Source organism: Lethenteron reissneri, chromosome 30 (genome assembly GCF_015708825.2).
Source record: "Lethenteron reissneri isolate LAM-NWPU_2019-01 chromosome 30, ASM1570882v1, whole genome shotgun sequence".
Lineage (NCBI taxonomy): Eukaryota > Metazoa > Chordata > Hyperoartia > Petromyzontiformes > Petromyzontidae > Lethenteron > Lethenteron reissneri.
The window spans coordinates 13,514,598-13,527,241 of NC_083808.1; the positions used below are offsets into that span (position 1 = coordinate 13,514,598).

General features: G+C 42.7%; 1 protein-coding gene across 1 annotated transcript; it reads right to left on the reverse strand.

Annotated features, from left to right (window-relative positions):
• Positions 1 to 360: 360 nt before the first annotated feature.
• On the reverse strand, positions 361 to 6,540 carry THOC7 (THO complex subunit 7). Its single transcript, XM_061563099.1, has 8 exons — positions 6,455 to 6,540; positions 4,824 to 4,947; positions 4,317 to 4,444; positions 3,181 to 3,267; positions 2,149 to 2,206; positions 1,458 to 1,524; positions 1,274 to 1,343; positions 361 to 586 (listed from the first exon to the last, which is right to left on the reverse strand). The coding sequence occupies exons 1-8, from the start codon at positions 6,495 to 6,497 to the stop codon at positions 528 to 530; spliced, it is 636 nt and encodes a 211-aa protein (XP_061419083.1). The 5' UTR covers positions 6,498 to 6,540; the 3' UTR covers positions 361 to 527.
• Between the last annotated feature and the right edge of the window lie 6,104 nt (positions 6,541 to 12,644).

Sequence of the window (12,644 nt, forward strand, 5' to 3'; positions counted from 1 at the left end):
CAAGTTGATGGGCTCAGCCTGGTCATCAATGACTAAAAAAAAAACTCATTACATTAAATTTAGTCCTGCACTTCATTTGGCTGAATTCAGCTCAGATAATAAAAACAATAGTCGGTGGGAAAGTGCTGCACCTTGCTCTATATACCAGCAGTCAATTGTAATGTCAGACATAGTTCTGATATCTGGTTCTATGGGTCGTTCTCTAACACCAAGGGTTGCACTGCTATACGAGAGATCCGAATAGATTTTTCATCTTATGAGATGCCAAAAGCACAATGATTAAAATTGGGGATTTGTTTTACGTAGATGAAAATATATATTTAAAATTGTCAATTTACTTCAGATGAAGAGCACCCAATAGTAGTTCTGAAACTTTATTTGAGCTTTAATGACAGTTACAGACAATGGCACACACTTTTCAATACTTAATAAAACATACATTTTATGAAATTATGGCCACACAATTTACGCACAATGAGCCAGGTACATCAATGAATGTGGAATAAGCATAAAACGCTGAATGAGGTCTAATTGCTGTTCACCTCCATCAAAGTATCACCTTCAGCCTCTGCAACTTTTTCATCATCTGTGAGGTTAAGAGTCAAGAGAAAATGTACAAATTACAATCTGCTCAATATGATGAATGTTCCGATGATTCCGGGTCACTCATTTTATCTGCTCAAGGGCTCCAGTAACCCGAATAATCGATGCATTCATCAGTAGTTCTCAACCGGGGGTACGCAGTCCCCTGGGGGTACGTGAGGCAATTCATAAATGTGTGAAATGACATCATACACGAGAGTCATTGGTGAATAATCATGTATGAAGCTGCCAATATAAAATAACTATGATAACATTTAAATCCATATGGTAACTTATAACGATATAAAAGACCTTTCTAACCTCATTGATTGTAAATAATGTCATTTCCAAGAGTAGCCAGCAGACGGAAAAAAAGTACATCATGCATGTAGAGCGTTCGGTGAATGTTTTAATTTTTTAGCAGTTACTAGCTAGTTAGGATAACTAAAAAAAATTGACAATTGGTTAAACTATTGATGTTCATTAGTCACATTTATTTCTCAGGACTATGTTGGGTCAGGCAAGGGAGTACTTGGTTGCCAAAAAAGGTTGAGAACCACTGGCATACATAATACGACTGTATGAATTTGGGGGCTGGATAATAGGTGCATGAACAGATAAGTTTCACTGTCGATGAATATGGATAAGAAAGTTACCAGAACATTTTTGTGAGATATTGAACTTGACTTACTCTCCAGCATCTCTTGAAGCTCATGAATGGTGCTTAGAAGCACGTGGAACTGCTTCCTCCGCAGCTCCAACTAAACCACAGGGAGCCACAGCACACATTGTTAGCAGAAGTCAATTGCGTCAGCAACATGCACATCACGCGGGAGTGAGTATGTGTAGTGTGAGAAAATACTTTAAAAAATCACCTTGTTCTCAACACTCTCTTTGGCTTGTAACAGATTCTGGAGATCTTTGTCCAGCTCTTCAAGTTGCCTGAGGGAGAACATTTACAAACAAGGGAAATCTTGATTGATCAAACTTTTAATATTACATTTGGAATTCTGCACAGAATATCTAACCAAAATTGTTTTCATCTGATTCATCTTTCATAAATAACAGTTTAGTATACAGACCCTTATTCAGTACAGCTGCCATATTTGAATCAAAAACATGCTCATGCTTATTTTGCCAACAAAAGTATGTTATCATGTTAACTTTATTTTTAATAGGAATGCACGAAATATTAACAATTTGAAAAATACAGCAGTGTGTTTTAGTATTAATTTTCACGGTCGGCTACACACGGCACGAAAGAAGTTCAACATACATCCTTAAATATTTGACAAAATTTAAGAAATTAAAAGAATCCAAAGCTCAATATTACTTGAGCCCCTTGGGCCACTATAGTCACGTGACTACCACGTTGGGGGTCAGAAAGGGGAAGGGAGCACAGAGGGTCACAGAGGAGCTGCAAACACAACTGACCTTCATGTCAATGAAACAAATGTGTTCAATGGTAAATGTAAACACGATTCACGATACAAATAAACGCTTATTCCATACTGATGTTAAAGCAAACTAAAATAAAAAGATTTTAATATATTGTGAAACACTTACTTGAGTGTCTTGCTTCTATCAGGGTGCTGCTCAATTACTTTGGCCAAAGCATCATACTCTGAGAAAGGAGAGGACATCAAACCACCATCACAACAGTCGAGGATCCTCCACTTCTAAAACACATCTGCTGGACCCACCTCATAATGTACAAAATCTGAAAGGTTTAAAGGTGTATTTAAAATTTAATATCACCCCCAATCAAGGGGGTACAATTCATATAAAATCGGGTAAAATACGGAACAATAAAAAAAAATGTACTTGAGGGAAATCAATACGTAGTATTTTCTCCTATAACGCGGTAGTTGTGTTCCTGTAGAACAGCGCGTTATGGAAATCGCGCGTTATAATAAATAAATATACATAGAATAAAGCACAGTCCGCGATAACGTGAGATGCGTACACAGGGTGAACAAAGACTGAGGCACGTGGGTAGCATCTCGAAGCATCCAGCAGCATCCCGCCCTGCGTAATGCTAGGCCGAGGCAGCCGTACAACTGCTTATTATTCCTACTGGTGTGAAGTAGTTGTTCACTCAACTGCATTATATCCAATTCGCATCCGCATTATTAAAAATGTGTTCCCTAATACAGTCATCGCGCTATATCCAATTTGCGTTATGAAAACATGCGTAATAGAACAGACTGGAGTGAGTCTTGCATTCCCTCCTGAACAGAGACTCGGCGCACACAGGTCCTCAGAGCGGTACTCGAAAAGGCCTGGCCACCCAGCATCGGGTGCCAGATGCGTGGCTGGGAGAGTCAGCCCTTCTCTGACGATCGCAGCACATAGGCCCCCAGTCGCATGAGTGCTTGTAGATATGTAGGTCCAAGACCGTGCACTACTTTACAGGCCAAAATAGCCAGCTTGTACTGGATACGGAAGCTTACTGGAAGCCAGTGCAGATCGCGGAGTGGGAATGTGCTCAAAGCGGGCTAGATGTCTCAGCCTTCGAGCCGCCGTGTTCTGCACTGCTGAAGCTTCCACACCATGACACAAGGTGCAGAGCCGGACCTTAAACTTGAGAGCAATTACCTTGACGATTCTTGCGTATCCGTTTGGCTTGAAGGATCTCCTGCTTGCACTGTGTGATCCTTTCATGGCCAGCTGCAATGCTGTCCTCTTTTGCCGGAGTAGAAAAAAATGCAAGAATTACCAATATGTGAAGGTGCATAAACACATGAAAACGCTGTACATGTATTCCCTGATCTACGAACGTTCAGTTTCCCAAGTTTCGCGTTCACGCAATTGACAAATTATGGACAGTTTTCAATTAACGAAATAGAATTTCCGCGTGAACGAAATTTCCCACGGCACGCGAGATGAGATCATCAAACAAGCACCAAGAAGGCTGCGACAGTGTCACGGTGTCCCAACAGTGCAACGGTAACGCCTCCACATCAACTTTCCAGTCATTCCAACACGCAGATATTTTGGCGAGTTCCCAGAAAAGGTAAATTATTTTAGTTTTAAATTAATTAGTATTCAATCGTTTTAATATTTGTTCTTTATTATTACTGTACTATGAAAAGTGATATAGGTGTATAGTGTTAGATTAGGAGTAGAGTAAGGCTATCCGAAACACATCCATAATTGTTCGTATTTAATTTTTGGAGAAAAGCCATTCCGATTTATACACTTTTCTTAAGTGTGTTTTTAGGAACGCATCCCCCTTCCTAAATCGAGGTATACCTGTATATACAGGAACAGAGAAGTATATAGTTATTCTTTTAGTGTCAAAAGCCATTACCTCACATAGATGGTGTTTTATCACCTCACATATATAAGGAATTCAAATGAATTGTTTTGCCAAAGCCTGCCTTGCAGCTGATAACTAAATTTAAGCTTCTTCAGCGATTTATCCGCCAAATCTCTGCTTTTTAACTACATATATGCTCTTTAATAGGCTGAACATACTGGGCGCTGGAGGAAGCAGTCTCCCAAGTGTCAATGACTCTGATAGTTTTTTGTATAAATTCCATGAAACAACCCCGAATATACCTGTTATCCTATCTACAGCTCCTTCACTAACAACCTAAAGTTACAGCCGACATATATTTATAGCTTTCGGATGTTACAATAAATGTACAAGTTGTTTGGCAAATATTTAAAAACCACTTGTAAGGCTCAAGGCTGCGAGTCGTTTGCAGAAATACAGCTCCAGTTCTCACCGATATGTTTGTAGATCTTCCCATAGTTGTTCATCTCCCGCAGGTTCATGTTGTGCACCAGAACAGTTTTCCCCATAGAGAACTCGCACTGCGCCAGGGCTCCAACCATTCGCTGGTACTGGCTGTAGCTGTCGGTACAGGTCAGGCACGTAGCAAAATTGAAGCGTGGAAGTAACAATGGTTCCATGTCACAACGCAGATTTGCAGGATGTGGGCAGGGTGGTTAGTGGAGGAATCGCGCACCGCTCCATGAATTCAGCCAAACGGAATTCGATGCCTGGCTGAAACTAAAATCAGCAGTAATATCTCAACACGACTTCTTACACCAAACCCGCATTGACCAGCGTGGAGCGTGGTCAAACAACTCATATCAAAGTGGCCTGATATTTGAGATGAGCATTGCTCTTGACTTTAAGTAATGTAAACTAATACCACAATGCCTCCTCAAGAACATAATGGAAGCGTGTTTGATTTGGCAGCCAGGCTCCGTGTACCGCGCGGCATCACCTCTCGTCCTGTGAGAGCGAGTCATTGCTGCACCACTTGATGAAGCTCTTCAGCAGGGAATTGATGCGGCGATCGTCTCCGCCTCCATCTCCGTCAATCAGCAGCCGCTTGCGGATCACCTCGTCTGCAGAACACCGCAGTTCGGGAGATCATCCACTCTGACCCATCACTCAACAGCACGCACCTTACACCAAACCCACTCAAGCTCTGAGATATCATCCACTCTCACCCAGCACTCACCTACACCAAACCCACTTACACTCTGATATCATCCACTCTCACCCAGCACTCACCTACACCAAACCCACTTACACTCTGATATCATCCACTCTCACCCAGCACTCACCTACACCAAACCCACTTACACTCTGATATCATCCACTCTCACCCAGCACTCACCTACACCAAACCCACTTACACTCTGATATCATCCACTCTCACCCAGCACTCACCTACACCAAACCCACTTACACTCTGATATCATCCACTCTCACCCAGCACTCACCTACACCAAACCCACTCACGCTCTGATATCATTCACTCTCACCCAGCACTTACCTACACCAAACCCACTCACGCTTAGATATCATTCACTTTGACCCAGTACTCACCTACACCAAACCCACTCTCACCCAGCACTCACCTACACCAAAGCCACTTACACTGATATCATTCACTTTGACCCAGTACTCACCTACACCAAAGCCACACACACTCTCTTAATATGCGACTCAGCAGACAACACGCCCCCTTCACGTGCATATCACCGGATCTTCTGGATTCGTAGCGCAGCGCGCTAACCGATACACTACCGCTCCCCAACAATACTGCTGCTCGCCACTAAGCAGCGGTGACGTCACCACGGCGCTTGTGCCAGGCTAGGTGCACCTCGAGGCCACGTGAAGTATCAAAGGCCGGCTGACACGTCACGGGACAGACCCAGGTTCGATGGACTGACTGAATTGACTGACAGATGCACACGACCTGTGCTCCCCACTGTTCCATCCTTCTGCGTTTTATGCGCCCGGCGCTCAGCTCGCTGTTGTGAGCGTCACTCCTATTGCTGGCGGGCGACTGCCTCCAGCTGTTTAGCAGCGTCCTTGACGAGCCTCCTCCTCCTCCTCCAGAGGCCGACCTTAACACCAAGTCCACTCAGCTCCACATCCACGTGTACCGCAACAGCTCCCCATCTCTTCCCTAGGCCGTCCCGCGCCCGTGGAGCCCCCTCTGGGGATGCCGCAGGAGCTCACTGCCGGGACTGTCTCCCCACACACAGACCCCCCCCCCCCACACACAGACTGTTGGGGCAGCAAGTGCTGCTAGCGAGTAGCACCTATGGAGGAGGGAACGGCACACGAGCGGGTATGTGGCCGGCACCACGCTGGGGCCGCCCTCTGTCTCCCTGGTTGGCGATGTCTACGACACACCGGACTCAAGTGAGGCCGAGTCGAAGTCGACCTCGGGGAAGAGGCCCAGGACCGGTTTAGATCGTCGTCACCGGTGTTGGTGACCGTGAATCGAACTCAGGCCGCCGGGTTCTTAGCGCAGCACGCTAACCGCTACACTGTCGCTTGTCTCCACCCCCCCACGCAGAGAGACAAACACAGAGAGAGACAAAGACGGCCGCGTACCGTCCGTGGCGGCCACGCTCCCCATGCCGCCCGTTCCTCGCATCTCCCGGCGTGCACCGCGTTCTGTGCGCCGCCTCTCATTGGTCGCGAGGCCGCGCACGCGCTGCCAATGGGCGGCGCGGACTTTGGACGTCGCGGGGGGGGGGGACTTGGGGGGGGGGGCTTAGGGGGGACTTGGGGGGGGGAAGGGGGACTTAGGGGGGGGGGACTTGGGGGGGGGGAATTAGGTGGGGGGGGCATCAAGTTCGCTGGGTCCTTCAGTTTTTCCCTCCATATATAGTTTTAGAAATAATACGCCAAGAATGTGTCTCGTGCGTGACGTCACTCCCCATTCCGCACCCCTCCACAATACTCTTTGGTTCTTTCAGTAAAGTCACGTATAAAGATAAAATAATTAATTAAATACTAGCAAACGACGTTTCGATTGCAACACAATCAATCATCAGGTATAAATGAAATAGAAAACACAAATCTAGTATACTTAGAAATGTAATGTAATACAAGAGAGTCGGATAACATAACAGTCAACACCCTATACGTGACTTTACCGAAAGAATCAAAGAGTATTCCTCCAAATTAAGTTTGAACCCCTCCACAATAACCATTAGCGGGTGACGTCACTCCACAGGGGGCAACCCCCCCCCCCCTCCCTCATTAATAATCATGAGCTGAACACGTTTTCTATTGAATATTTCAGATTTACTGCAATATATACCCGTCATTGGACGGGCAAACAAGATCGTTTAGAAACACGCGTTCAGAGTATTTGGCTGCTATAAATGTCCACGTGATAAGCCACTTTGTTGAGCTATTTGTGGCCAGGTCGCTTATGAACAAGAGCTGTATAGCTCAGCGGGTTTACCTGGTAAAATAAAATAGTTTAGTTAGTCTGCATTAACCACAAACACTTGTGGTAAAATGTTCTAATCATTTCTGCATTGTCTTTGAAACCGACTACATTATCAGAGCATGTCTGTTTGCATGTTTTGACACAAGTACTTGTGGTTAATGCAGACTTGATGTCTTGCAAAAGGTAACTTTTGGTGCTTGAACATCTTAGCTGCTTTATTGCCAGAAAGGGTAAAGCCAATTCTTATCTTTCATCATTTTGCTACTGGAAAAAAATGCCCCGTAGTTATAGGAGCAGGGTTGTTAACTGGTAAGCACGAAACCGGTAACCACTCACCGTTTCAAGTGAAATGTTAGCAATGTTTGCACCGATTGGCACTTGCGAACGGTGGCTGAAAGCCACTTTCCCTGGCTTCTCGGTTATAGGGTGTAGGCGCAGCTCTGCAGTTGCCTGCTCACGCCACTGCTGGCGGAAGGAGTCTCCACTGCAGGGAACTCCTAGAGTGGGCATTTGGTCTACTCTTCCACGTTGACAGACAGACGGAAGCGGCGTGAGTACCTCCAGTTGACCCGACCACAGGCGGCCTGCCGATCAGAGACCAACTGTGGTGTCCACATGTATTATACTATTGAGTCAACAGAAGCCAGGGGCAGGTCTGAGAAAAAAACATTCATTGTTTCAACTTCCCCGCTGGGAGATGGAATAGCGAGCTGGTGACCTTTGGATGGCAAGTGGAGTGTGCTTGCGAACCCATTCATAAGACCAAAATGGCAGCTCCCTCAGTGCAGAATAAGGCATAACATTTGTTGAAATAATATAGTAGAGAATTTAAATACAGCACTGTACGTTAAAGATGGCCAAATTCCACGCCTGCTAGGCAGTGGCAACATGGGAATTGGGAGAATGAGTTCTGGTAACATGGGACTAGATTCGTGGACATTGTGTGGGCCCGACTGAAAAATAATATCGCCAACTTTCACCTTGCACATCTGTGATGGCTCATATGTCATCAGCCATGGTTTATTCACTGCTGGATGAAAGCCTTCCCACATATTCACTATCTCATGGTGCAACAATCCATGAAGCTTCTGCACAAGTTCATCTCATCGCTCCATTCTCCACGGTGGTCATCCTTTCGGATGCTTTGGCTGCCACTTCAACCTTTGGCTGCCACTCCATCATAATGTTTAACTTCTTTCACACCGTACGTAGCCAACCATGCTAATCGGAGGTGACAGTCTTGACCATGGCCATACATTATGCCCAAGCCCACTTTTCTTAAGACAATGTTTCCAATTTGTGTTCCCCATGCCTTTGTAATTCCAAACAATAATGTAACCATACTGCTTTATAAACGTTCAAGCTTTACTTCCATTTTCATCGTCAGTGGCCATGTTTCCAACCCATGAGATCATTGGTAATATGCACGGATTGAAACATTCTTTAGACGTGTTTATTCACTGTTGTCCGTTTGTGTAAACTGGGCATTTCTACAGCCCAAAACATTTCTGGGCTCATCACACTGTGGCATTGTTTAGTCACATCTTTTGAGAGCTATCTAAAGGTCAGTTGTGATATTTCCTTAAAGGAATGACTAATGCTACTGTTCAAATAGTCTCATCAAGAAAACTACTGCATTGATCATTTTACATTGAAACATGTGCCATAACAGCACGTAAATGACATTTGTATATTCATGTAATAAATTTGTTCACGTCATCTTCATACCAGTGTGCCTTGAAAATGTTTCAATGCATCACGATATCAATATATTTTACTCTTACGTATGTAGCCAACCGTGCTAATCGAAGGTGCGGGTGCATCACTAACAAGCAGCATATTGTACAGGAATCTATATGAGCAGCAAATACTGTTCCATTCCCTGGTTACCACATTCAGATAAGCCCCTCCCCCCTTAACTTGTATTTAAGGGTTTGTCTCTTGGAATTTTGCCTCGCTTGATGCAGTAAATTTAGCTGTGACGGTCCGACCTGATGACAGAGACTTGTGTTGCCTCCAAAACGTCGTGATTTATTATTTTATTTCTATTATTACTTCTATTAATTTTAATTTAATTTTTTACCTACGTGACTTTACCGAAACAAACCTAAGAGTATGAATCATTGCAGTCACGAAAGCTTCAAATCTACAGCAAATACTGATTGTGCACAAGAATACCGTTCTGAAAAACCTACATGAACTGCAACTGGATGTTAAATAAACTTTACGCCGTCTTGTGCCAACGATTCAGACGTTTTTACAAATACAAAAACCTCGTTCCATCACTTCAATGGACAGAATTTGTCCTAAGAACGTCTTGGCAATAGATTTGTCCGTAATGTGGCCTTGAGGCTTTCAATGTTGTCACTCTTGTATACATTGTGACTGACTCGACCACACGTTGCCACCGCTTGATTCTGTTGGGTCCTGTAGCTGGTTGCCAAGATATTCTCTCAAAATATCCCGTAATTTTTATTTTATTTGTTTAGCTTTTTGTTACTTTGGTCACTCTTGCAAATTAGGCTATCCTTGTCTCCGAGTTTTTCACCTGGTTAAACAAAATAAGCTTAAAACTTGAAAGTGAATGCAGGTATATTCTTTGGTTCTTTCGGTAAAGTCACGTAGATAGGTTCAAAGAAAAACCTATCTCCGTAACTTTACCGAAAGACCCAAAGAATGTGAATTCCTGCAGTCATGAAAGCTTTAAGTCAAGATTTGAATGCAGGTAATAAGACAACCATGTACTTGTACTCTTCTGTTGCTACTTAAGTCACAATACAATAAAAGTTTCAAAATATATTTCTCAATTATTTTATTTGTACTATATAAATTTTACATTTCAAATAAAACTTCCCATCGGGTAGTACCAAGTGATATATATATACGGGGCTTGATGACAATCAAGACAGTGTGAATGCTCCTTGTAACGAATGTGTCACGTTTTAACACAGGATGGTGAAGACATGCCAACCGGACTTATCTCACAATAATTCTAAGCATCCTATGCTTCCCATAATAACGGACATGTGGAAGTCCCCATGCTGTTCGACACATTATACGTCATGTGTGATATATCCTGTAACACAAATTACCTGGCTATGTTAAAGCGCACGTACGTTCAACGGCATTTGACCCACGTTTGTTTTCTCTGATTTTATATCAAAGTCTGTCCATATGGCATTGCGTGAATCATATGCAGAAAGCAATGGGCCACAATAAAGCTTCTGCCAATCCTACTACCTTATCTGCGTGTAGTTGAAGTCTGAGGATGACTGAAAGAATTGCGGTCACATTTACAGGATTAGTGGACCAAATGGATGCAGGTCAGGGTTCTAAAATACTACGTTTTTCATCATATACAGCATGTAGCGTGTGTATATTTTGTAACACCAGTGACGAAAAGCTTACGGACGTGCAATTTATTTCAAAGGTTTCCCTCAAACTTGTATTTATTTGCTATTTCAGGAAATTACAATCTAATTTATTTAAAGTATGTAATTTGCTGTTGCTTCTAAACAACCGATGCATTTTACCATAATCCCTCTCGCACCAGCTCTGCTCAAACACTAATCCCAAGTAACAAAGTACAGGATGTGCTATCAGTCACGAAGAACGGAAAGACTCATCTCATGTCCCCGACCACTTTTATCCTGGGATAACACATTTCTGCGAAACTATGCATGGTCTGGTCAGAATATAGGTAAATATACCAAATTAGAAAAAATGTCCAATGTTTTTCGTAGTGTGACGATGTACTGATAATAACCCAAACCAGTGCAGGTGGCAAGGGAAGTAGTGATGTCATTGTGCAGCCTCCATAGTACTGGCTATTTTGTTGCAAGTAAAGAAAGCAATAAGTGGCCACACCACCTTTACAGATACAGGAATGCTTGCAATGTTAGGGAGACACACCAGACCAGTGTGAATCCTATGATATAGCGTCATTTCCATAAGAGTACACACCCGTATTGCTGTCATGATGGCATCAAACTTAAAAATGAAACCATCGTTACTATGTTGAGGGTCATCGTTGCAAACTAAATAATTTGCCTGAATCCAATAACAGCCGTATAAATAGATGTATCTCCTAAGAAAAGCATACAATGTTTACAAAATATTAACTTAAAAATGGGTGTATAACTAACAAGCAGCGTATTGTACAGGAATCTATATGAGCAGCAAATGCTGATTTGGGCACAAAAAAACCGTTTTGAGAAACCTACCCGAGCTCCAACTGGATCTAAAATAAATCATTTTCCAAAACATTTTTAACAAAAATCAGCAGGCAGGCCTATTTAGAGTAAAGTAATCCATATTCACGTAGCAGAACATTATTTAAGTGGCTTGTAGCCTGAAACATTAGTTTAAAATTTACTTGCGAGCTCAAACTAGAAAGGTGTGGCTGAGGACCCACATTCATCTTTTACTTGTATTTAGTACGCATGAAAAAAACGACGAATTTATACGAATGTCAATTAGGTTTGCTTAAGCATGTTATATTTTTGATCATAAGGAAACGGGTAAAAAAACAGACATCATTATATTTCATTGCGCACAGCCCATCTCGTGTATTATTTTGCAAATAAGCATGCAAACATTGTACAAGAGAAAAGTCAAGGCCTAATCACCATCCTAAAAGGGTTTAGAATTCAAAGAATGCAAGTTGCTAATTTGTTTTGAACTGAAAATGTCCATTTACAGTTTCTCAAATTGACTACCACAATTGAGTTTGCATGAACAGGGAGGGACATCTTGCCCAGAATCTCACAACAGAATCCACTATAATGTTGGTCAGTATCTCACAAACAATATCATGCTGTATTTCAGATCCCACAGCCCAATCAAATAGTCTGGGACCTGTCAGTAGATGTATGAGCTTTGGTTGACCCTTAACCATAACTAATGCTGAAGTCATAGTTGGTGAGAATCCTCATTCCAGACTTCAACATCCTCTTTTGTCTTTAAGAATTAGCATTGAAACCATAATTCCTGGTTTCATCCAATACCTTTGGGATCCTTTAATTAGACACCATATATACTTGACAAAATAAAGCTGTAATCTTAAAAATTGCAACAATCATACTTTTTTGACCTAATGGTTCCCTATACGCAAAGGTACAGATGCACACCTTGACAAAATGGCTGGATCCACATCAACGTGGCAGTTCACGCCACTGCTGGTAAAGGAGACATTGGCACTTTTTCGCCAAAAATTGGATGACATTTTTTTTCCCCCAACACGTGAATCATGTCCAGTGTTATCGTTTGATATTAACAATTTAAATAATATGCAGCAAGCTATTACACAAGCTGTATAACTGTATTCATCCCTCTTTCTAA